General features: G+C 38.8%; 1 protein-coding gene across 2 annotated transcripts in view; it reads right to left on the minus strand.

Annotated features, from left to right (window-relative positions):
* Window positions 1–23,563, minus strand: part of PHEX (phosphate regulating endopeptidase X-linked) — a 201,560-nt gene that overhangs the window by 18,373 nt on the left and 159,624 nt on the right. For both annotated transcript variants that reach the window (XM_069463593.1, XM_069463594.1), the window contains exon 16: window positions 4,968–5,022. In XM_069463593.1, coding sequence (XP_069319694.1) covers window positions 4,968–5,022 — 55 coding nt within the window. The remainder of the gene's footprint in view (window positions 1–4,967; window positions 5,023–23,563) is intronic.

Here is a 23,563-nt window from a genome sequence, read left to right on the forward strand (position 1 = left end):
TGGAAGGGGTTAGGTGTGACTTCTGGCCCTCTGCCTTAAAAGACCCCGCAGATTCCATTTTCTGCCCTCTTAGAAGTCAGCTGCAATGTAAAGAAGTTCAACTACCTAGCTGGAGGGAAAGAAGCCAAGTGAAACAAGCGAGAGACCCCAAAAGTCAAGAGATTCTGAAGGAAGAGAGGTCCTGCCAGCCTAACTGGGGCACCACACACATGAGTGAAGTCACCTTAGATCCTCCAGCCCTAGTGAAGCTGCCCTAGCCAGCACCACACAGAGCAGAGACCAGCTGTCTCAGCTCAGTCCTGCCCAAATTGCAGAATCATGAGCCAATAAATGGTGCTTTGGTGGTGCTTTGGTAAGAAGCAATAGATAAATGAAAAAAAAAAGCAATTTAATAATATATGAAGAAATCATTAATGGGGTTTCCACATGTGTATGTCTGGGATTTTCTCTCTCAACTTAAAGTTCTATTAAGGTGAAACCCTTATCTACTTGCTCACTGCTATATTCTCTGTACCTAGTATACAGTAAGAAAGTAACAACGATTTAACTCATTGGTTAGTTAACTTTACCATTTCATGCAAGTGACACATCTATATGTATCTCATTTTAGTCATTTAACCTGTGGATGAAAATTATAGACAACTTAGAATCCTTATTGTGAGGTTTCTTCATAAGATTTGTATTATAATTATGCTAAAAATATTTCACAGTTGGTTCCTGACATGCAACATCAAAGTCACGTAGCAAATAGATAGGACCCATAACTGGAAGGAACGGAAATTTCTGAAGCAACATGTTATTACAGGACATAATGATCCTTACCATGCTAATTGTTTATCTCAACTATACCCAAGGAAGTGCTGTAAGATTTAATTTTTCCCCTTGGTGGCAATTCTTTCCTTTGTTATTTCTTTCCTGCAAGGTAATTTGCATTTGAAAAAATGCTTCCTACTGTTTTTCCATCATTGCAAACCTTCATTAAAGAAGTAAGAGTGAAATTATGCATTTCAATCATAGAGCTATCATAGCAGTGTGGGACAAAGTTGTAATTTTACATAGTGTTAATTTTTGCAGCAGTAGCTACCACCATGCAGCCTGCAACATTTAGTTTTTCCAGGTCTCTCAGCCCTGAGAGTAAGTACTCAGGCCTCTACAATGCTCAGTCAATGCTGTTGACTGGATGAAGTGAAGGGACGAATGATGGAAGTTTCTAGAAACTGCTCTGCAAATGTCCCTTAAGAGGGACTGCTGCAAAAATGATTGACTCATTGTAAGATTCAATTCTCAGTTACAGGATCATAATCCTTTGGACAAGAGACAAAGAAAAAGTAATTTTATATGAGTCAGCCTGAAAATAGTGTTTCATGATATTAAATTCACATTCTCCATTTTATCAATGAACATTTTTTAAATTAGCATGTCATAAAAAAATAAACTCTTATGCTTTTTAAAATGCGACTGGCTGGCCAGAAACTGGAATATGTCTTGCATTGAAAATCTAGCCTTCCAAACATAAAACAAGGGAGATAACAATTTCATTACCTACTGAGTTCCTCTTTTGCTCTTACTACCCAATGGGTTTAACATATGCACAGGATTTGCTGTCAACAACAAAACAACTATACTGCTGTCTGTACTAACCATGATCTCACACTTATCAAGTAAAGACTACCCCATGCCTGAATCACAAATTCATAAAAATCTCCAAGTTACAAGTGGCTTTAAAGTTATCTAGTTCAACTTCCTACTAGAGGCATGATTCCTCTCTACAAAAACCCATTGAAATGGTCATAAGACTTCTGCTTGGGTATTTCCAATGATTGGGAGCTCACGCCTTTCTGAAGTAACCTATTCCCTCTTTGAGCGGATCTAAATAAAACAGCTCTCCCTAATGCTGATCTGAAATGTCTTTCCTATGTCTTCCACCCATAGGTCTAGAGTAGTCTATAGTTGAACACCTGCTGACCTCCCTGAATATAGTAAATGGTTCTGCTACCTTAATTCTCCTTCAAATATATGAAGACAATTACGAGGTTCCCCCTCAATTGTTTTCAAGTTCTTTCAACTCTTATTCTTCAGTCATGAATCCTAGACCAGCATTTCCCAAAACATAAGGAAAAAGGGAGTCTGGGAATCTCTGTGTTAAACACATTTAAATAGGTTTCTTTCTTACAGAACTTCTTGGGAGCTTTTATGCTGATAAGTATTGTGATTCTCAAAAACAGAGGGAAGGAGAGGAAGACTTAACTCTATTATTGTGTCATGGAACACACACTTAGGGAAATGTTATCTTAGGCCATTTACAATTCTGATTCTCTCCTCTGGAAATAATTCAGCTTGTTCATGTCCCCATAATTAGACTCAACACTTAGGTAAGGGCTAAGCTGACCAGCGTGAGCAGAAAGGATATCCACTCCCTTGGGTATCTATTAAGCTATTAATACAGAATAGATGGATGTACGGGAAACTATCTCACTGGACCGTGATTCTCATATTTTCAGCATCTCCATAATCCCAATGCCAAGTATTCAAATGATACTTAATAACTATTCATTGAGTGAATACCTTAGTAGAGAATGAATGGAGTTAGTGAGGACATAGAACTCTTTAGAGGAAAAAAAAACCCAATCTCTCTCCCACTTAAGTACCAACTATGGCTCAGCCTAAGGTAGAACTAATAGACAATAACATTAATTCCTAGGTTTCTATGATTTTGACTTTTATGTCAGAAAATCATGCTCATGAACCCAATAAACAAATCATTGAATCAATAACTTCAAAACCTAACCAGGCTATTTCCAAGTCCCCAGCTATATAACCACAATAATAGAAGCTCAGTTAAATTGTTAGCAATAAGCAGAATCAAAGATTTCTAGGACATTTTTTAGTTTAAAGGGAGCTTAGAAAATATTTAGCCTAAATCTTTAATTTCATGGAAAATATATATAAATTTCTAATCTTAAAAGTAGGGAAAATTGATTCCAAATATCTAAACACTAAAGAAAACTAGACAGCTGAGGCCTGGGATGGTATTAATGGATTTAGTTAAATATAAACCTAGAATTTTTATTTATTCTATGATGGTGCTTCTCTGTAGTAGGTTTTATTGATGCCTGCCATGTCTCCTCAGCAATCAGTACTTTTTGAGCACACCAATCTGACAGCTTCCAAATGCTAGCACCTGAAACTAGTTGCCAAAAAAACTTTCTCAGCTACCAGAGCCCTCTTGATCTAGGCTGGGCACTGCCAGGAAGTTAATATCCCTGGTAGCAGCTCAATCAATGATGGAAAGTGAGTTGGAGGATAAATACTTCAACTCCGTTTACTCTGAGGTGGGATCACTCTGAAGCATGTTGTATAGTTCCCCAGCAAGACTGAACCCTAGTTGCTCATGGTGATAACTGGCTTGTAACACAAATATGGTAGGTAGAATAATGGCCTCCAAAAGATGTCCATGTATGTGCTAATCCCTGGAACTTGTGAATATGTTAGGTTACACAGCAAAGGGGACTTAAGGTTGCAGATGGAATTAAGGTTGCTTATCAGCTGACTTTAAAACAGGGAGGTTATCCTGGATTATCTGGGCAGGCCCAATATAATCACAAGGCTCCTTAAAAGTAAAAGAGAGAGAGGCAGAAGATAAGAATCACAAGGAGATGTGACTATGGAAGTTTTAAGAAGGAGAAAGAGGGCCATGAGCCAAGAAATGTAGGCCCCCTGTAGAAGCTAGAAAAGGCAGGGAAGAAATAAATTCTTCCCTAGAGCTTCCAGAAAGGAATGTAGCTCTGCTGACACCTTGGTCTTAGCCCAGTGAGATCCAGGTTGAATTTCTGATCTATAGAACTATAAGCTAATAAATTTATGGAGCTTTAAGCCACTAAGTGACTTTGTGGTAATTCATTTTGACAGCCATAGAAGACTCATAAGACACAATTTATTGGCTTGCTTCTTTCCCTCTCCCTTGCTGTTGGTTCCTGGTGCCACCTCTCAAAGGAACTACTTGCACTTGAATACTTATCACAGGGTCTGCTTCTTGGGAAGCTCATATCAAAACATTGCCACCATATTTCTCTTATTTATATGTGTACGGGATCTCATATCTTTTAAACCTATAATAATCATATTTAAATTATCATGTATCCAAACCAAAATACAAGAGTCTCACCTTCTAAAATCAAGACTAAATTTTCCATTTGTTAAAGTGCCAGAGCAAGCAAAGGTATATAATGAAAGTGGTGATATTATTGACAATGAATATTATCAGAATCTCTGCTACATATGGAAATTCTGAATTACATAAGTTTACAGTGTGTTGGTATTAATGGCCTTTAAACTGATATCTCTAAGTCCAGACACTGTCAATTTTGACTTATTCTTTAGCTATACAAATTAGATTTCTAAAGACAAATTTGATTAACTTATTTGCTTGCTCAAAAAAAAAAATCAATATCTTCTATTGCCTACTCACGTCCAAGCCCCTTACCTGGCATTCAGAGCCCTCCAATATCAACCCTCAACCTTCTTTTCCAGGCTTCTCCTCCACTATTTCCCTTTATATATCACTAGGGCCAGCCAAACTAGACTCTGTCATTCTGTAAACACTTTTCCTTCCTTTTATCACATTGTTTCTTCTACCTGGAATGGTTTTAGACCCATCACCATCAACTCAAATCCCAACAATTCTTCAAGGTTTAAATATTGCTGGTAAGTAAATAAATACATAAAAAATGAAAACCACCTATGTATAAGTTGGCTTTCCTGTCCATTCATAGACCTTGGTAACAAGGATCAGAGAGCAAATCCCTAAAATGGTAAGAGTGGAGCCAACCCATGTCAGGTTCCATGCCCTCTTTCTGCTGAACAACCACTGAATTTATTGCTTTGACTTTATAGTCTGTCTTTTGCCAAAGCAGCATGTTCTTTCCTCCTAATTTGTTAGTAACTAGTTTCTTTACTAATTTACCCACCGAGGATATTCTGTTCCCCAAAAGAAAGGCTTCTGGAGCTCTCCTGCTGGAAATCCTGGGAGAAAGACAAACAAAAAATGTTAAGGGATATAGAAATATTAATACAATGATGAGTACCTGGTTACAGCTATAGCCTTGAGGCTTCAAAGACCCATCTGAAAGGCACTCCTTGTGGAGCTGGGAGCCCTTAAGAGATCCAACCATCTCAAGGGTGATATTAATTCAACTGAGTTTGAAATAAGTGTATTAAACCATTTCAAGGAAACCATTTTGCATGAATACACTATTGGCAGTGTCCACTCTGCTGTTAACTGGGCTCCTTCACACACAGCATGTGCATGAGGTTTCAGGATGGCCAGCAGCTTTCAGAAAGGGCCAGCTCCATGAGTGTGCGACCTGTGCAGTCACATGGGCCCCACACACAAAAGAGCCCTGCACTTGGTTTAATGCTCTGCTGTCACTGTCTTGAAATTCTTAAAAATTTTATCTTTGAACTTATGTTTTATAAGTGGAGCCTGAGGGGACAACAGAGCATGTGTGTAAGCAGAGGAGACATGCACAATACGTGTGTCTGTGGTTCCTGGGAGCCACATTCACACACAGCGTTTACGATGCCCAGGAGCACAGGATTCTGGCAGACTCACGATGCGTGGGAGTTCAGCAAGACACAGAGTACAAGGTAAGCATGTTACGTCTAGAATAAGTAAGCGGAGGCTCTGACAGTCCCAAGAGCCCACAATTTCCATTCGAATCATAATTTGCTTTGATCATGAAAAGAAGGTAATGGCATTCTAAGAAACAATAATGACCAAGGAACTCTATCATATCCTTTCTTTCTCCTGTTATTTCCCTGTATTGGTCAACCACTTACACTGAAAACGATGGCATAGAAGGAAAGGGAAAAATAAGGTGACCCATAGTTTCTTTTCCTTTCAGTCCTTCCTTACACATCAGTAAGCCAAAAGTAGAGTGTTGGTAGAATGTATGTGTATTACAAAGTGAGATAAAAACAATTGAGTTAGTTTTGTACAGCATTTCCACTGTGCTGGTAAGAAAAAAAATACATATGCACATATAAGCTACAAAATATGGACTGTGTAATTTTGTTGATTCCACATACAAGTTAAATGTTCTTATATTTGCATTTAAAACTTGTGTTGCACAGTATAAAGATGAACCATAAAATTTATGCTAATGATTTATATTTTTAATTTTTGTTATAACAGCATTGAATAGCACACAAAAAGTACCATGATAAGCCCAAAGAGAAAGGCCATGGAAGACAGGACAAAGTCTTATATTTTACTACCTTCAATGGCACTTTTTCCTATTTTCAGAACAAAGGGCCCAGCATTTTCATTTTGCACGGGGCTGCCCAAATTATGTAGCTGGCTCTGGGTGCAGACGACTGGGAGACATGCTTTGCTTTGCCCTTGCAACTCACCACTAAATTTTGTACCCTGGGATGATCCTAGCAGGTGCACTTACAAGTCCATCACAGCTGACAATGCAAACAGAGAGAGAGAGAGAGAGAGAGAGATATCTTCAGCAATATCCTTCACTGCTCCAAAGCAATTGCTCTAGGCCCCATAACACTGAAATCTCCTTTATGAGTTAAAATGTTCCTCCTCCCTCTTAACTTTCTATCACCCCTCTATACCAGGACACTATGAGGAGACATGAGGGAAAGAAAGCAAGTCCTTAATTTAGAAGTAAAATGTTGATTCTATCTAACCCTTATATATATTCTTCATACTTTACTATTATCATAGTCTGAGATTCTAAAGTGCAAAAACCCTATTGCAAAACAGAGATGAATCCAGCTAGTAGTTCTTTCTCTTCCTGCTGTTTTCACATAAAGGAAAATGTGTCCATGTGACTTTGAAAAAGGACCAACGTTGTCATATTAATCTTCATAATTTCTACATTTCCTTAAATATCTTTGGCATCTTTACATCAATATTCCATCCTCTTTTTTGGTGATTACTTTTAGTAAGTCATTCTGACTTGAATATATATATGCAAATATATATTAATATTACATATAAATGCAAATCACAGTGTTTATGTGAAAATTCCATTTCACACAATAAATCATCAAAAAGCAATGATATTTCCTAATAAGAATAATGATCACAAACCAATGTGATTTAATTATTAAATCATTATGGCGTCCCTGCCTGGTAATGTGCCCAGCTGGAAGCATTTATGTCCATTGCCAACCTCTTTGCAGGAAAACATCTGACACCTGCTTGAGCCTCTATTTCTGCCACTTTTGCTGTTAGAGGCCCCAGACTCAAGTGCTGAAGCTGTCACATTACCCTGATCGGCTGTATCTGCTCAGCTTGTCGGGGCCGTGGAACCCAATACTGATAAACAGAAGACTCTGATGCCCTTAGGTGTGTTTTGCTGAAGTGAATGGATTAACAGTGTAAGCTGCATTTTTGGAGACGTCAACCAGCTAGAGTGACAGATAGAATCCCAACAGGGTCAACTCAATATCTTATCTCATAAAGGGGATAAGTTGTATTTAGCAAAGGTAGAAATAAAAAATAAGTGGAAAGGGAATTCCTTTTCTCTCCTTTTTGAATAGCTTTTTCTTATGTTTCCTTTCGTATCCATTTTATTTCCTTTTTTTTTCCATTTCAGCACTACCTCACCACCTATTTCACACTTTTAAAGCTCCTTTTTCTATCAATGTATTTAGGGGAGGCATTCTTCACAGTGTAAATCTGTGGGGGTGGGGAGGGAGAGAGAGAGGGAAGGAGGAGGGGGAAGAGGGAGGGAAAGAGATATTTAACTACTGAGTTGGCAAAAATTAATAAATTTGATAATAGGTAATATTGGCCAGGGTGTAGGAAGCGTGTTGGTGGGAGTATAAATTGTTGCAAGCATTTTGGAGATCAATTTAGTCATCTCTTAATGCTTTAAATGCCATTTTTTTAAAAAAATGAGTAACTCTGTGTGCTGATATGGAAAAAGCTCTAAGAGATATTAAGTGAAAAAAAGCATTCAGTACAGTGTATGGAGTCCCTTTTGTGTAATATATTTGCAAGAGTATTCCTCCATATATACAGTCACTTCTGCTATAACACCTGTATTGAAAAGGCAAATTTGTTCCAATGCAATTGATACAATAAGGAAGAATTTGGACATAACTCCAATTTCACATTTGCTTATCCACAAGAAATGCTAGGTGAAAGCAGAAAACTGCACCCAACTGAACTGAGCCACATAGGAAAACACAAAAGACACACATACTTCAACTGCCCCAGTTCACCATGTGGTTTAGGAGCCACACCCATTGCATCTGGTGTTAAAATTTTCTTCCAATGACAGTTAACCCTCCTTCCATCACTACACAGTAACTCACAAGGGGCAACTCCTCCAACGCCATATTCCACGAGCAAACTTCAGGTCTTTTCAAGGGAAAGTGCCAGTAGCATTTTTGTATTTGCCCATTTAACATGTATAAAACTATGCTATGGTTTTTATTAGATTCCCAGCTTTTGTTTTTATGTGTCACAGATAGAGTTTTTGATTGTTGTGCCTCTAACCCCATTTTTCCCACAAGCCCTTTTATTATTAATACATAACTTTTGCACAGCACAGTGATGTCTAAGAATACAGATGTCACATAATAGCAGAACTGACTGTATATGTATAGGTATGGATGCATGTATATATATACACATATGCACCTGCCAGTGAGTGGTTCTCAAATTTTATCATGCATCATCAGAATGGAGAGCTTGTTCAACTACAGATTGCTTGGCCCCACCCTCAGAGTTTCTGAGTCAGTAGGTCTAGGGTAGGGCTGACAATTTGCATCTCTAACAAGTTCCCAGGTGATGCTGATACTGATGCTCTGGGTACCACACTGCAAAAACCACTGCCCAATAGCTTTCACAAGCACACTGTGGAGTTCATTATGGAATTGCTTATAATTGAGAAAAGTGTACAACAAACTAAATGTCCAATAGAAGGGGAATTACTTAACCATGGTATAAGCACACTGTGGACTGCTATGCAGCAAATGAAAAGAAAGGGGTAGGTCTTAATATTCTACCATGTAAAAAATCTCCAAGACATGTTGTTGGAATAAAGCAAGGTACAGATATAGATATATAAACACCACTTTAACACATTGACTGCCACGCTAGGAAAAAAAATTTTTCCTTGGGGTCATGATGTTTTATTACAAAAATACAATAAAAACTTTGAAAACAAAATGATCCTTTCTGATTTAATAAAAAATTGTTATTTTTTATTGTTTTCTGTGTGTGAGTTATATGCAACTTGAAGAATAGTTCTCGTGGCTCCCAAAGTGAAGAGACATGAGTTACATATGCTTCACGAGGCCCAGGGCTCAAAACTAGCATGAGTTAAATACAACTCACATGACAGTTAATGTGTTAAAAATAACTATCATATCAGGGTGAGCATATATGTGTATGTGTATCTATATGCATGTGCATATGTGTGTATATACAAATGTAAAATCATAGACAAGGTCTGTAAAATACATATCAAAGTGATCACAGTGGTTACCTTTTGGAGAAAATTGAGATTTGGGGTGGTGGGTGGTCAAAAGGGCTTTGGACATAAATGTAATGTTTTAAATTTTGATTACTCAAAGGTAATTAACTTGTGTAATTAAACTCTTTTAGAAATAAGTATATGTGTTTATATTATAGAAAATTCTTCTAAAGGTTATCCAAAACCAGTTAACAGTTAACTAAGCTTACATAATATTATTTTGTTCTTGCATTTGTTAACACTAGCAAATTCCATTCCTATTTCAAGCGAAAAATACAGATTGTGGTTATATCATGTCAATAACTGAAATTCTGACAAAAGAAAATATTGGTATTTGCATTAACCTCATTATTTATTAGTAATAATGTCTCTTTTTCAAATCTGTACTTAGAAAAACCACTAAGTCCTGCTTTTGGTTTTCTACTAGGGTCAACCTTTCATTTTCACCAGAGTTTCTAATTCTCATGTCAGTGAATATAGACTAACCTACTTGGAGCTTAGCAAAATACTGAGCATAAAAGACATAGAGTGCTTTTTGTTTAGGATATAATTGTCAAAGAACTGATCATATTTGGTGATGCTTACCCCAGGTTCAACTATTTCTCCTTTATAGTTATAAAGTCATATCCTGACCATACCTACAACTTTCCAAGAGAAGTTAAATGCCTCAATGTGTCTGGATTTTAGTATTTATTTTGTTATTGTAAATCACATTAATTAGATAGGCTGGCCAAAGTAAACTGAAAAGAGGCATTCCTTCAAGCAGTAAGGTGAAAACAGCAGGTAACCTACAAAGGAAAACCTATCAGACTAACTGTAGACTTCTCAACTGAAACCTTATAAGCCAGAAGGGACTGGGGACACATCCTCAGTCTTCTAAAACAGAATAATGGCCAGCCTATAATTCTTTATCCTGCAAAATTAAGCTTCTTATATGAGGAAGAAATAAAGACTTTCCCAGAGAAGCAATCGCTGATGGAATTTGTGAAGATCAGACCTGCCCTGCAGGAAGTACTCAGACCTGCTTTATACACTGACCAGTGCAATAGACACCCACCAGTGTAAAACCACCCAAAAGCTAAAGTCCAGAACGCAGATTTCACAATGGTTCAAGAGGTATAACAAAATAAGAGTTCACCCAACAGGATGAACAGAAATCCATCCCAAATATCAGTTCTCTCAATAAATGGGAATGGCTTGAATTTCCCACTGAAGAGACATAGGCTGGCTGAATGGATAAATATACACAAGCCAAGTATCTGCTGTCTCCGGGAAATGCATCTAACCCACAAGGACTCGTTCAGACTCAAGATAAAGGGATAGAAAACAATTTTCCAGGCAAATGGAAACCAAAAGAAAGCTGGTGAAGCCATTCTTGCATCAGATAACATAAACTTTAAAACAACAAAAGTAAAGAAAGACAAAGTACAGACAAGTATAGAAAACAAAATTAGCCCGTTATCCCACAGCTCGGACCTCAAGAAAACAAATAAATAAATACACTCAGGACTAGCAAAATCACACTGTATAGAGAGACATGTAAAGAAAAGGAATAATTTCCCTTTCACTCCAACCCTCTCTACCTAACCTAGAATTTTCTTTCCACCATTGTCTGCATAGCTTGCTTCAGGTATTTACTTAAATGTCATCTTTTCATTAGGGCTTTCCCTAGTGCTTTTTAAATGAGTGGGGTGTTACACCACCCACTTTCTTGCTTTATAACTCACCATAACACTTACCACCATCTATGAAACATTTGATCTCCTTTGTATAAATTGTCTTCTTTTCCCCAACTAGAATGAAAGTCCCATAACAAAAGTGATTTTTATTTTATTTTTACTATTCCTTCACTATGATGTCCTCAGAGCTACAACGATACCTGGTACATAATAAGCATTCAATAAATATTTGTTGAATGAATGGAATCCGTACCTTGTAAAACTCAAAGGGATGATTGGGGTTGAAGTATTACCTATCTTTATGAGTACATCTCATTAGCCAAAGTCTAAAACATTACATGATACTATTAGTAGTACCCATGTATTACTTCTTGAATTTTCTATATTCGGTACCAGATCTGGGATATTTCCATTATTCTAGTTCTGGTTTTTGTTTTCTTCCTACAGGAGAGAGTTTGTTGGTTTCATTCTCTTGCTATCATGGCAGAACTAGTGTAGTTTTGAGGTCAGCATATTTTTTGCCACCAAACTTTCAATCAGAATACAGATATTAACAAGCTAAAAAGTCTTTTTCAGTTTTATGCAAGTTCCATCATTCCTGTGTTCTCTTATCTGTCCCTACCCCAAGGAATATTCTCTCTCTTGTGGCATATGCTGAAAAGAGACAATTAAACAAAATACTGACTTATATCAAAGGCTTTGGCCCTGAGAATATTGAACTAATATCTCTTTTCCCTAAATTCTTTGTTGCTTTCACTTTACTGTTGCATTAATTTTAAGTTCCATATCCATAAGCTTATGGTTCAGAAAAGTTATTATACAGCAAATACTTTGAAAGCATTACCTTCCAAAGTTTGAAGTTTTTTGGAAGTTTTATTTTTTCAAATATTAACACTTATTAATGCTTATGATTTTAAGACAACTGTGAGTCCAGATTCAGATATCTTCTCCTGTTATTTCCATGTTTGGTCAGATTTCACAAAATGGGAGGCCTCCAACTTTCATTGCCAGTCTTCAAAACCCAGACCACTTGCTTTTTCCCTTTCTCCATAGCAAACTTTTGTAAATTTACTAACACATTGCAAGGCAACTCAAACTTATCTAAATTTAGAAGCATTTCGTTCTTAAATTCGACATCTCTTTTGATTCCTTTAAAGGAATTTAAATTACGGAATTTGTTCAGTTAGGATCCTTCCAGCAGCCTCTGCGACAGAAGTGACACAGCCAAGGGCAAATGGCAAAGTAAGTTCAGTCCAAAAAAAGGTGACAGATTTGCAAGCTTCATGGTAACCTCAAATCAAAAAACCTACAACATATATACAAAAAGTAAAAAGCGGCCGGGCGCGGTGGCTCACGCCTGTAATCCTAGCACTCTGGGAGGCCAAGGCGGGTGGATCGCTCGAGGTCAGGAGTTCGAGACCAGCCTGAGCAAGAGCGAGACCCCGTCTCTACTAAAAATAGAAAGAAATTATATGGACAACTAAAATATATATATACAAAAAAAATTAGCCGGGCATGGTGGCGCATGCCTGTAGTCCCAGCTACTCGGGAGGCTGAGGCAGTAGGATCGCTTCAGCCCAGGAGTTTGAGGTTGCTGTGAGCTAGACTGACGCCACGGCACTCACTCTAGCCCGGGCAACAGAGCGAGACTCTGTCTCAAAAAAAAAAAAAAAAAAAAAAAAAAAAAAAAAGTAAAAAGCAAGAAAGTAAAACATACCACCAGAGAAAATCACTTTTAAAAAACGAAGACAGGGAGGGAGGGAGGGAGGAAGGAAGACAGGACCACAAAGCAACCAGAAATCAAATAACGACATGGCCATAGTGAGTCCTTACCTATCAATAACAACATTGAATGTGAATGGATTAAACTCTCCAGTCAAAAGACATAGAGTGGCTGAATGGATGCAAAAATAAGATGCAACTCTATGTTGTCCACAGGAAAACCCACTTCACCTATAAAGACACATACAGACTGAAAATAAAGGAATAGAAAAAGATATTCCATGCAAATGGAAACCAAAAAAAGAGCAGGAGTAGCTGTTCTTTTATCAGATAAGAGAGCTTTCAAGACAAAAACTGTGCAAAGAGACAAAGAAGGTCATTACATAATGATAAAGGGGTCAATTCAGCAAGAGGACATAACAATTCTAAATATATGTGTACCCATCACTGGAGCACCCAGATATATAAAGCAAATACCATCAGAGCTAAAGAGAGAAAGAGACCCCAATATAATAATCATTAGACACCTCAACACCCCACATCCAGCATTGGACATTTCATCCAGACAGAAAATCAATAAAGAAATACTGGACTTAATCTGTACTACAGACCAAATGGACCTATAATAAAATACAGATATTTACAGACTGTTTCATTCAATAGCTGCAGAATACATGTCATTCTCAAGGATAGACCATATATTAGGCCACAAAACAAGTCTTAAAATATTCAAATCATATCAACTATTTTCTCTGACCAAAATGGAATAAAACTAGAAATCAATAACAAGAGGAACACTGGAAACTATACACACATATGAAAAGTAATATGCTCCTGAATGACCAGTAGGTCAATAAAGAGATTAAGAAGGACATTTTTAAAATTCTGGAAACAAATGAAAATGAAAACATAATATATCAAAAACTTATGGGACACACCAAAAGCAGTACTAAGAGGAAAGTTTATAGCAATAAATGGCAACATCAAAAAAGGTAGAAAAGCTTCAAATAAACATCCTAATGATGCATCTCAAAGAACTAGAAAAACAAGAGCAAACCAAACTCAAAATTAGTAGAAAAAAAGAAATAATAAAGATCAGAGCAGAAATAAATGAATTTTAAACAAAAAAACCCCAAATATCAGCAAAATGAAAAGTTGGGTTTTTTAAAAGATAAACAAAATTGACAAACCTTTAGCCAAACTAAGAAAAAAAGAAAGAAGACTCAAATAAATAAAATCAGAGATGAAAAAGGAGACATTACAACTGATACTGCAGAAATCCAAAGGATCATTAGAGACTACTATGAGCAACTATATGCCAATAATTGGAAAACTAGAAGAAATGGATAAATTCCTAGACACATGCAACCTACCAAGATTAAACCAGAAAGAAATCCAAAACCTGAATCAACCAGTAACGAGTAACGACACAGAAAGAATAATAAAAAGTCTCCCATCAAAGAAAAGCGTAGGACCTGATAGCTTCACTGCTAAATTCTACCAAGCATTCAAAGAACTAACACTAATCCTACTTAAACTATTTCACCTCTCCTAATTTTGTACACTATACTTTCAAAACTGAAATGTTACATGGTCTGTAAATTATGACTGTAGCAAAGGACAAAAATAGCTTTAATTGTAACTGCCTTGGAAAAACCAAGATGAATGCCTACTCTGAAACAGAATGAGTGTTACATCTTACTCAGGATTAGTTCCTGTAATCAGATAAGCCCGACACCATTCTAGAATCTGGGGGGGGGGGACATCAGTCGGGACATGGAAATTGCTGCAATTACAAAGCACTTTGGGTTATGTCTTTTGCTGTAAAAGGATTTCATTGTCATCATTGCTAAGATTAATAGTGACTTTTTTTTTTCAAGCTGGCATCTTGCAGTAGTTTGGTGAATGCCAACCTTTCCCTTTCCAGAAAGTATCAAGTTCTAACAGCTGTGACTCCTGTCAAGGGATTCAGCAAGATGCCTTAGCCATCTGCTGGCTTCCTGCAGGTAACCTCCTGCCACCACATCTATCAGCCTAGAGCTGACAAGCAGAAATCAGCTTCTGAAATCTGCCTTCCATCTTGAAACCTTCTCTGCTGGTCCTTCTATTCTTTTTCTGCCATAATAACCTTTAGGCTGCAACAAAGAGAATCCTCCCCCTTTACCAGGGTGACCAACCATCCCCGTCTGCCTGGGACTGAAGGGGCTCCTGAGATGCGAGACTTTCAGTGGTAAAACTGAGCTGGTCCCAGGCAAACCAGGAGAAGTTAGTCACATTTACCCAACTAAGTCTGAGCTCTTTTCCATTGGCTGCATTTTTATAGCTTAGCATTTTATGGTTCTCAATCTTTGGTATCTTGCAGAGGTTTGATGGTTAAATTGCTGGGCCCAAAGCCCAGAGTTTCCGATTCAGTAGGTGAGGCCAGATGATGACCATCTATCACAAAGGATGCTGATGCTGCTGGTCCAGGGAACATGTTTTGAGAACCACTATTATTGTTCCACATCTGGCAGAGAAAACACTAATTTCCTCCCACCATGAAGCTCAGTGCCTCATATCCTACTCATACTCCAACAGGTCCTGCCATATATCAATTGCTGTCCTGGGTATTCAAAACTGACACTAGTGGAGTGACATTCAGCCCAGGCCTGGAAACATAGTAGATGCTCAACAAATGCTTGTGTGGGTTCACTGAGCCATATCTGGGTATGAGATAATGATCTCAAGAATGGAAATGTGACTAACATTTCCCCCATATCAATTACACAAAAAAACCTGAGTCTCTTTATTCATCTCCTCCAAAAGAATCTTTAAGGCCGGGCGCGGTGGCTCACGCCTGTAATCCTAGCACTCTGGGAGGCCGAGGTGGGCGGATCGTTTGAGCTCAGGAGTTCGAGACCCACCTGAGCAAGAGCGAGACCCCATCTCTACTAAAAATAGAAAGAAATTATATGGACAGCTAAAAATATATATAGAAAAAATTAGCCGGGCATGGTGGTGCATGCCTGTAGTCCCAGCTACTCGGGAGGCTGAGGCAGGAGGATTGCTTGAGCCCAGGAGTTTGAGGTTGCTGTGAGCTAGGCTGACGCCACGGCACTCACTCTAGCCTGGGCAACACAGTGAGACTCTGTCTCAAAAAAAAAAAAAAAAAAAAAAAAAGAATCTTTAAGATGCACCTTGTGAAAAGTAAACCATCTCACCTATTGTTAGTAGAAATACAAATTTGTACCACTTTTCTCAAGAGAAGTTGGGTAAGATGCATTTTAAAAGTCTTCAATGAGGCATAGCATTTGACATAGCAACTCCTCCACTTCTAGGAATTAGTCTTAGATTTGGACAAAGACTTAACACAAAACTTATCAACACAAAGGTTTTTTTAACAATAGTGAAACAACCTAGATGTCCTTTGAGAAGAAATTAAAGTGCTTTTGTTAGTAGAATACTATACATGATGACTTAGAAGAATATGTAACAAATGGAAAAGTATTCATGTTACAATGTTCAGTGGGGAAAAAAGCAGTACTACCGGATGAGGCTATATTTAATTTAAATTTTAAAATATTTGTAGATAAACGTATGTTTGAGTAGTATTCAACAAAAGTATTAAACATGGCTATCTTTAAATGATAATAGCTTTTAAATTTTTCAGGTTACCTAAAATTTTTCTAGCTTTTCTATCATAAACATGAACTACTTTTATAATAAGGATAAAAGACAATTGATTTTTCAAAGGGAGGACAAGTGAGATTGTGACCATCAAGATAAATTAGGGAGCCCACTCCCGACTTCCTATCTCCTGGTCCCATGTCTGTGTTCCAGCTTCCTGATGCACTCCTCACCCTGGCCCACATCCAGGTAATTCCCAGTGAATGACCCACTCACACTTTGTCTCTTTAATCAGATTGACTCTGATAATCATTTCGTTTTTCCTACTACTAACCCCACTGTAAAGCTGCCCAATCCGCTGTGTCTGAAAACAGCATTCAGAAATGCCCCACAGGTGGCAAATCATGTTCCTATAGGCATTGGTCCTGGGATTGACCATGGTAATGGGAATCCCAGAAGACTGCAGAGTTCCCAGATGAGGGCACCTTTGTCCTCCTGTGACACTACCCAGGACACTTTTCTTCCCTGCCTCCTTAGTCAGGCCTCAGAAACTTGGAGGTTGTATCAGGACCCCCAATTTCTCAACTAGACCAGAAAAAGAAAGTCTTAAAATAGTTGTAGCAGGTGTCCCACAACCTTGCTAAGTGCATCATCTGTCAGGTTTGCAAACTATTCCAAGTTTGGTCATGACTTAACTTTGGCTCACTTAACATTTTTAAAATCTCATCGTAAATTTTGGAAAGTAAAACCTTTTTGGAGAGTAAAGCTAAATATTCTTTATAAGGTAGCTTATGGAATCTCTCAAGTAATCTCTCTCCACTCCCCTCCCCAAACTAAAAATCCAAAGAGATCATGGGCTTAGCCAAAGGCCTTGCAGACAGCAGCACTCTTAGAGGAGGCAATAATGAACTGCTCAATGCCAGCCCCTCTGGACATGGAATCAGCAGGACCTGGGGACCATCCAACATTCTGACCCTCACCTCCTGGGTATTCCCAGAGTCTATATCTTGTTTTCATATCAGAACAGAAATAATTCCCCCACTGGTGAAAGAGGAATATGGGTGAGGATATGATATAATAATGATTACTCTAACACATTTATATCATGCTTTTCGCCCTTTCAGAGTGTATTCATGTGTGTCATCTCATGTAATTCTCACATTTCTTTATCCAGTTTTGAACAATGTAGCATGATAATTAACAGCATGCAATCAGATAAGCTGAGTTATACTCCCAGCTCTGCAACTCACTAGTTGTTTGGTCTTTGGCAAGTTACTTCAGCTCTATGAGCTTCAGTTTCCTCTTCTGTAAAATGAGCCTATAATACCAAGCTTATAGAACTATTGGGAAGATTAGAGATAACAGACATTAAAGTACCTGGTACAATAATTGGCACATTAATGCTTTCTCAGCAAAGAGTGGCTGCACAAAACAATTATAATCTCCTTTTGATGGGAATCCTTCAAAGCATGAGTGGAAAAGTTTAATAATTACAGTAGTGCCCCCTTGTCCTCAGGGGATCTGTTCCAAGACCCTCAGTGGATGCCTGAAACCTCGGATAGTACTGAACCCTATATATGCTATGCACAAATTTCTTTTTCCTTCTTCACAATTTCAGGGATAGAAAATTCATTCTTATAATAGATCTTAGCAACCTTAGAATACAATTTTTTTCTTTCCTTATTAAGTCAAGAACTTTCAGCTTTTCACTGAAAGGAAGCACTTTATAGCATCTCTTTGGCATATCCAAATTGCCAGCATCACTACTCTTGTGCTTTGGGGGCATTATTATATAAAATAAGTGTTGGTGGACACAAGCACTGCAACAGTCAATCTGATAACTGAGACTGCTACTAAGTGACCAATGCATGGATAGTGTATACAGTGTGGAAACTCTGGACAAAGCGATGATTCATGTCCTGAGTGGGATGGAGCTGGGTGGCACGAGATTTCATCACACTACTCAGAATGGTGCATAATTTAAAACTCAGGAATTTTTATTTCTGGAATTTTCCATTGAATATTTTCAGACCTTGGTTGCCTGTGGGTAAATGAACCACAGAAAGTGAAACCATGGAACAGGGAGGACTACTGTACTATCTGTATTATTACTACACTACACAGCGATGTAAGAATGATCTCTTAGGATTTAACTTAGCCACTTCCTTGTCCCCCTTACCACTGTCACTGCTTAAGTTTAAGCCCTTCTCATCCTTCTCTTGAGCCATTTGCAAAACTCCTAACTGGTCTAAGTGTCTTCAATCTATCCCCTCTCCAAACCCTAATCTTAAAGACTAAGACTAAGGAAGTAAAACTTAAGTTTTTTTGCCTCCCCACAAAAAACTATACAAGCTCCCCATGACCTGTTCCTTGCCATGACCTACAAGACCCTCCTTCCACATATCATCTCCCATCATTCCCTTTGCTCTCTCCTCCACCAATGCCATCTGTGCCCCAGCATTTGTGATCATTTCATGGTCTATTCCTGTGTCATACCTGTTGCCTGCACCAACCAGTGCTTCTTCCTGCATGACCCAACCTCCCTTCTCTGCCTAGAGAACTATCTCCTTTCAAAGTCCACTCAAACATCACTTTCACTGGTAATCCAATCTTGACTCCCTCTGCCCCTAGATCTAATTTTCCCTCCACTGTGGCTCCCAGAATGCACTACACACCCTTCTGTTACACATTCACCATGATGTCCTCTAAATAAGGTGTTCTTTTTGGCACCAGAGACCAGTTTCATGGAAGACAATTTTTCCATGGATCCTGGGGTGGGGGTGGTTTCAGGATGATTCAAGCATATTACCTTTATTGTGTACTTTATTTCTATTATTATTACATTGTAATATATAATGAAATAACTATACAATTCACCATAATGCAGAATCAGTGGGAGCCCTCAGCTTGTTTTCCTGCAACAAGACAGTCCCATCTGGGGATGATGGGAGGCAGCGACACCCAAAGTGTGTTGCTTATGTCCAGTCTGTTCCATAATCTCGTTTTGGTTGCTGTCACTGCAGAAAACCCTGCTTCACAAAGATAGGATGTTGGAAATGGAAGGAGGCTTTTCAGTGCTTTGGGGGCAATCTCAGGATATTCTGCCTTGACTTTAATCCAGAATGCATGGAGATTTGAAGTTGTCTCAAACATACTTTTAAGGCCACCGTCATTTGCCATCTCAAGTAGTTGATCCTCTTCTAGCATGGACAAAGTTGATTCACCTGGCTTATTCACAAGAGGGTCGTGGGTCCATTCTTTCCCAGTTTCGGGGTCTCTTGTGGTTGGGAATTAATGCTCAAATTCTTTGGAAAGCTGAGATAGGTGATCATGCACCAGCTGGGAGAAAGAAGGCCCTGTCTCAGTCTCTTTCAAAATCCCTGCTAATGTTTGAAACGTGTCAAAAATCCCAATGTTCACACATCACCCCATAATTCCAATTTGGCTTTGAATCCAGCCACTTTATCTGCCAACTTGAACACAGTTGTCATTCTCCCCTGAAGTAACAGATCGAGTTCGTTGAGCAGGTTGAATATGTCGCACAAGTAAGCAAGTTTTGCAACCCATTCTGCGTCACTGAAATGTGCTGCCAGTGTTGACTATTTTTCTAAAAGAAATCTCTGGAGTGGCTTTCGTAATTCAAAACCTCTGGCCAGTGATCTACCTTTAGAAAGCCATCTCACTTCTGTGTATAAGAGAAGACATGTGTGCTCTGTGTCCATCTCCTCACAGAGATCTGTGAACAGACGTGAGTTAAGGGCATGTACTATAATGTGGCTGATGATTTTAATAACATCCTGCAAAACGTTGTTTAGTTCAGGTGACATTTTTCAGCTAGCCAGCATTTCTCTATGGATGACACAGTGCGTAGACTCACACTGAGAAGTGACCTCCTTGACCTGTGTAGTGAAACCAGAAAACTTTCCAGTCATGGCAGCTGCTCCATCCGTGCATACACCAACACAAAATGACCAATTCAGTTTTCCTGATATGTAATCATTCAAAGACTTGAATAGTTCTGTGGTGCTGGTTGGCAACAAAAGTGCACATAACATGTCCTCATGCACATCCTCCTGAAAAATATATCGCACAAAAACAAGCATTGTTGCCTTGTTGTCAACATCGGTAGACTCATCAGCCTGGATTGTGTACCACGGTGACTCATTAATCCTCTGTAACAATTGTGCCTCAATATCCTCTGCTATTTCATCAATTTGTCTAGTTATGGTGCTAGCCGAAAGAGGAACACATGCCACCTTTTGAACTGCAGCTTCTCCTAAAAGTTCACGGCAAATGTCCTTAGCAGCAGGCAGGGTCAACTCTTCACCAATAGTAAAGGGCTTCTTAGCTTTAGCAATGCGGTTAGCCACTAAGAATGATGCTCTCAGTGCAGACACATTTGATGAAGTGGTGGCCTTCAATAATTGCTTCTGTTCTTCATGTTCACTTTTGTTTCTTTTGAAAAACTCCAAAGGCTTGTCTTTTAACGCAGGGTGCTTCGTCTCCATGTGACGAAGCAGTTTTGAAGGTTTCATGGTTTCATTGGATAGCCGATCGCCACAGATTATACAAAGCGGGCCTGGAGAATGTGAATCACCTCTTGCAATGAACCCGTAATTTAAGTAGGACTCTTGATATTTTCTTTTAAATGCAGCTTTCATTTTGTTGGCAGTCTTAGAGTCTTCTGCTTTCTCATCACTGGGGTCTTTCCCCCTTTTCAAAGAAGCTCTCCAGTGACATTTGGTTTTTACTCATTTTTGCTAGGGTTAGCTTATGGGCTTACCCAAACTGTGACTGAGACAAGCGTGTAGTGTGGGAAAGAGGTGTGGATGGAAGTGGTAAATAAAATAATGGGTGGGCCACGCATAGACTAAAATAAGTGTCAGATTCTGACTTAAAGCCTGCCACCACACACAGCTATACAACTGAAGTATATCAGTTCACCTGCCACTATAAAGGCTGCCACAACATGCAGCTTAATTGTCACATGCCACTCCCTGATAAGGTTTTAATATGAGTCTGCAAGCAATTGACTTATCTGTGCAGTCAAACCTCCCTGCTACTGATAATCTGTGTTTGCAGCCGCTCCCCAGCAATAGCATCAGTGCCTAAGCTCCACCTCAGATCATCAGGCATTAGATTCTCATAAGGAGCATGTGACATATAGATTCCTCGCATGCGCAGTTTACAGTAGGGCTTGCACTCCTATGAGAATCTAATGCCACCACTGATCTGACAGGATGCAGAGCTCAGGCAGTGATGCGAACGATGGGGAACGGCTGTAAATACGATGAAGCTTCGCTTGCTTGCCCACCACTCACTTCCTGCTCTGCAGCCTGGTTCCTAACAGGCCATGGACTGGCACTGGTCTGCAGCCCGGGGTTTGGGGACCGCAGCTCTAAATGACCTGGTAACAAGTCTCTTTCTCCCAACTCCTCAAAAGCAAGAACCATTAATAGCTAAGATTTATTGAGTATCTACTATGAATAAGACTCTATTCCAGCATTTTACATATATTAGCTCACTTAATCTTCACAGCAATTTCCTAGGATGGTTACTACTATCCTGTCCATTTTACAGATAATTAAACTGAGGCTTAAAGATGTTAAGTAACTTGCCCAAGGTTGTAAGTTATTAGTGGCCAAGCTGAGATTCAAAATCAAACTATCACACTTCAGAGCCCATACCCTTAATCACTACACCATACCATATTACATACCCTAGCACCAAATGCAGTTAGTTACCTGGCATGCTGTAATGCTTGTATTAGTTATCTCTTCTGTGTAACAAATCATCACAAAGCACAGTTACTTAAAACAATAAACATTTACTATCTCAGAGTTTCTCTGGGTCGGGAATTCAGAAACAGCTTATTTGGGTGGTTCCATCTCAGGGTCTCTCATGAGGTTGCAGCCAAGATGTCAGCCTAGGCCACGGTCATCTGAAGGCTTGACTGGACTAGAGGATCTATTTCCAAGATGGTGCTCCTAATGGGAAGAAGCCCTCACTTCCTTCACATGTTGGCCTCTCTGCAAGCTGCTTGACTGCCCTAACAATGCAGTGGTTGGCTTCCTCCAGAGTGAGGAATCCAAGAGAGCAAGGTGAAAGCCACAATGTATTTTATGACCTGGCCTCAGAAGTCATACTCCATCATTTCCATAGCATCCTATTGATTACAGAGGTAAGGCTTGTTCAGTGTGGGAGGGGACTACACAGGAACATGCATACCAGGAAGTGAGAATCATTGCGGCCTCTTTAAACATTAAGTAAGTGGAAAAAATTACTAGGAACTGCTCCAAGTGTCAGGATCTCTTCTAGATAATGAGAAATTTGGATCAGGTAACCACTTAAATTTCCTTGTAACTCTAAAACTATGGAAGACTACTCCCAAATTCTGGATGTTAGCCTTATTTTTCCCATGTCCCCAAAGCAGCATCATGTGGATTCAAGGATTTAATTTCATTCAATTTCAGTAGAAGCCACAGGTATTTGCTAACTTGGCTTCTATTTTACGGTTTTAGGTAGAGCCAATGACATATGAGAAATTCTCCCAGTTTGAAACACAGTTATTTCCTCAACAGCAAAACAAATCTATGTTTGGCTTCTGGATTAATTTTATAATTTGATGCCAGCATAAGCCCAGCCTCTGGACAAAGGCTTATCTTCTTCAGCAGAATATCTGTGATTAAACTGAGGCAACCAAATCCCTTGTGTATAGTAGCAAAGATAATAAAATCATTGGTTTTAGCCCTTAGGCCATGCTTGTTTTCAAGCCAAGATTTTGTGTGTTTAAAATAATTCTTTAATATGATTTGAGATGTATGAAAATAAAAACTAAATACTTAAACGAGGCATTTTTCAAATACACATTGATATTGAATACATGAAACAAATTTTATTCTAAAGACCAATCCATGTTAGGAGCAATAAAAAACAAATATGAGCTGTTCACTCTTCCTACTGCTACTACTGTCTGATTAGATCCAAAGAACTATTGAAGCTGGGTCAGAACGCTCCTCAGTGGCTCCCCAGAACCTATCCTCTCACAGC

Source organism: Eulemur rufifrons, chromosome 30 (genome assembly GCF_041146395.1).
Source record: "Eulemur rufifrons isolate Redbay chromosome 30, OSU_ERuf_1, whole genome shotgun sequence".
NCBI classification, from domain to species: domain Eukaryota; kingdom Metazoa; phylum Chordata; class Mammalia; order Primates; family Lemuridae; genus Eulemur; species Eulemur rufifrons.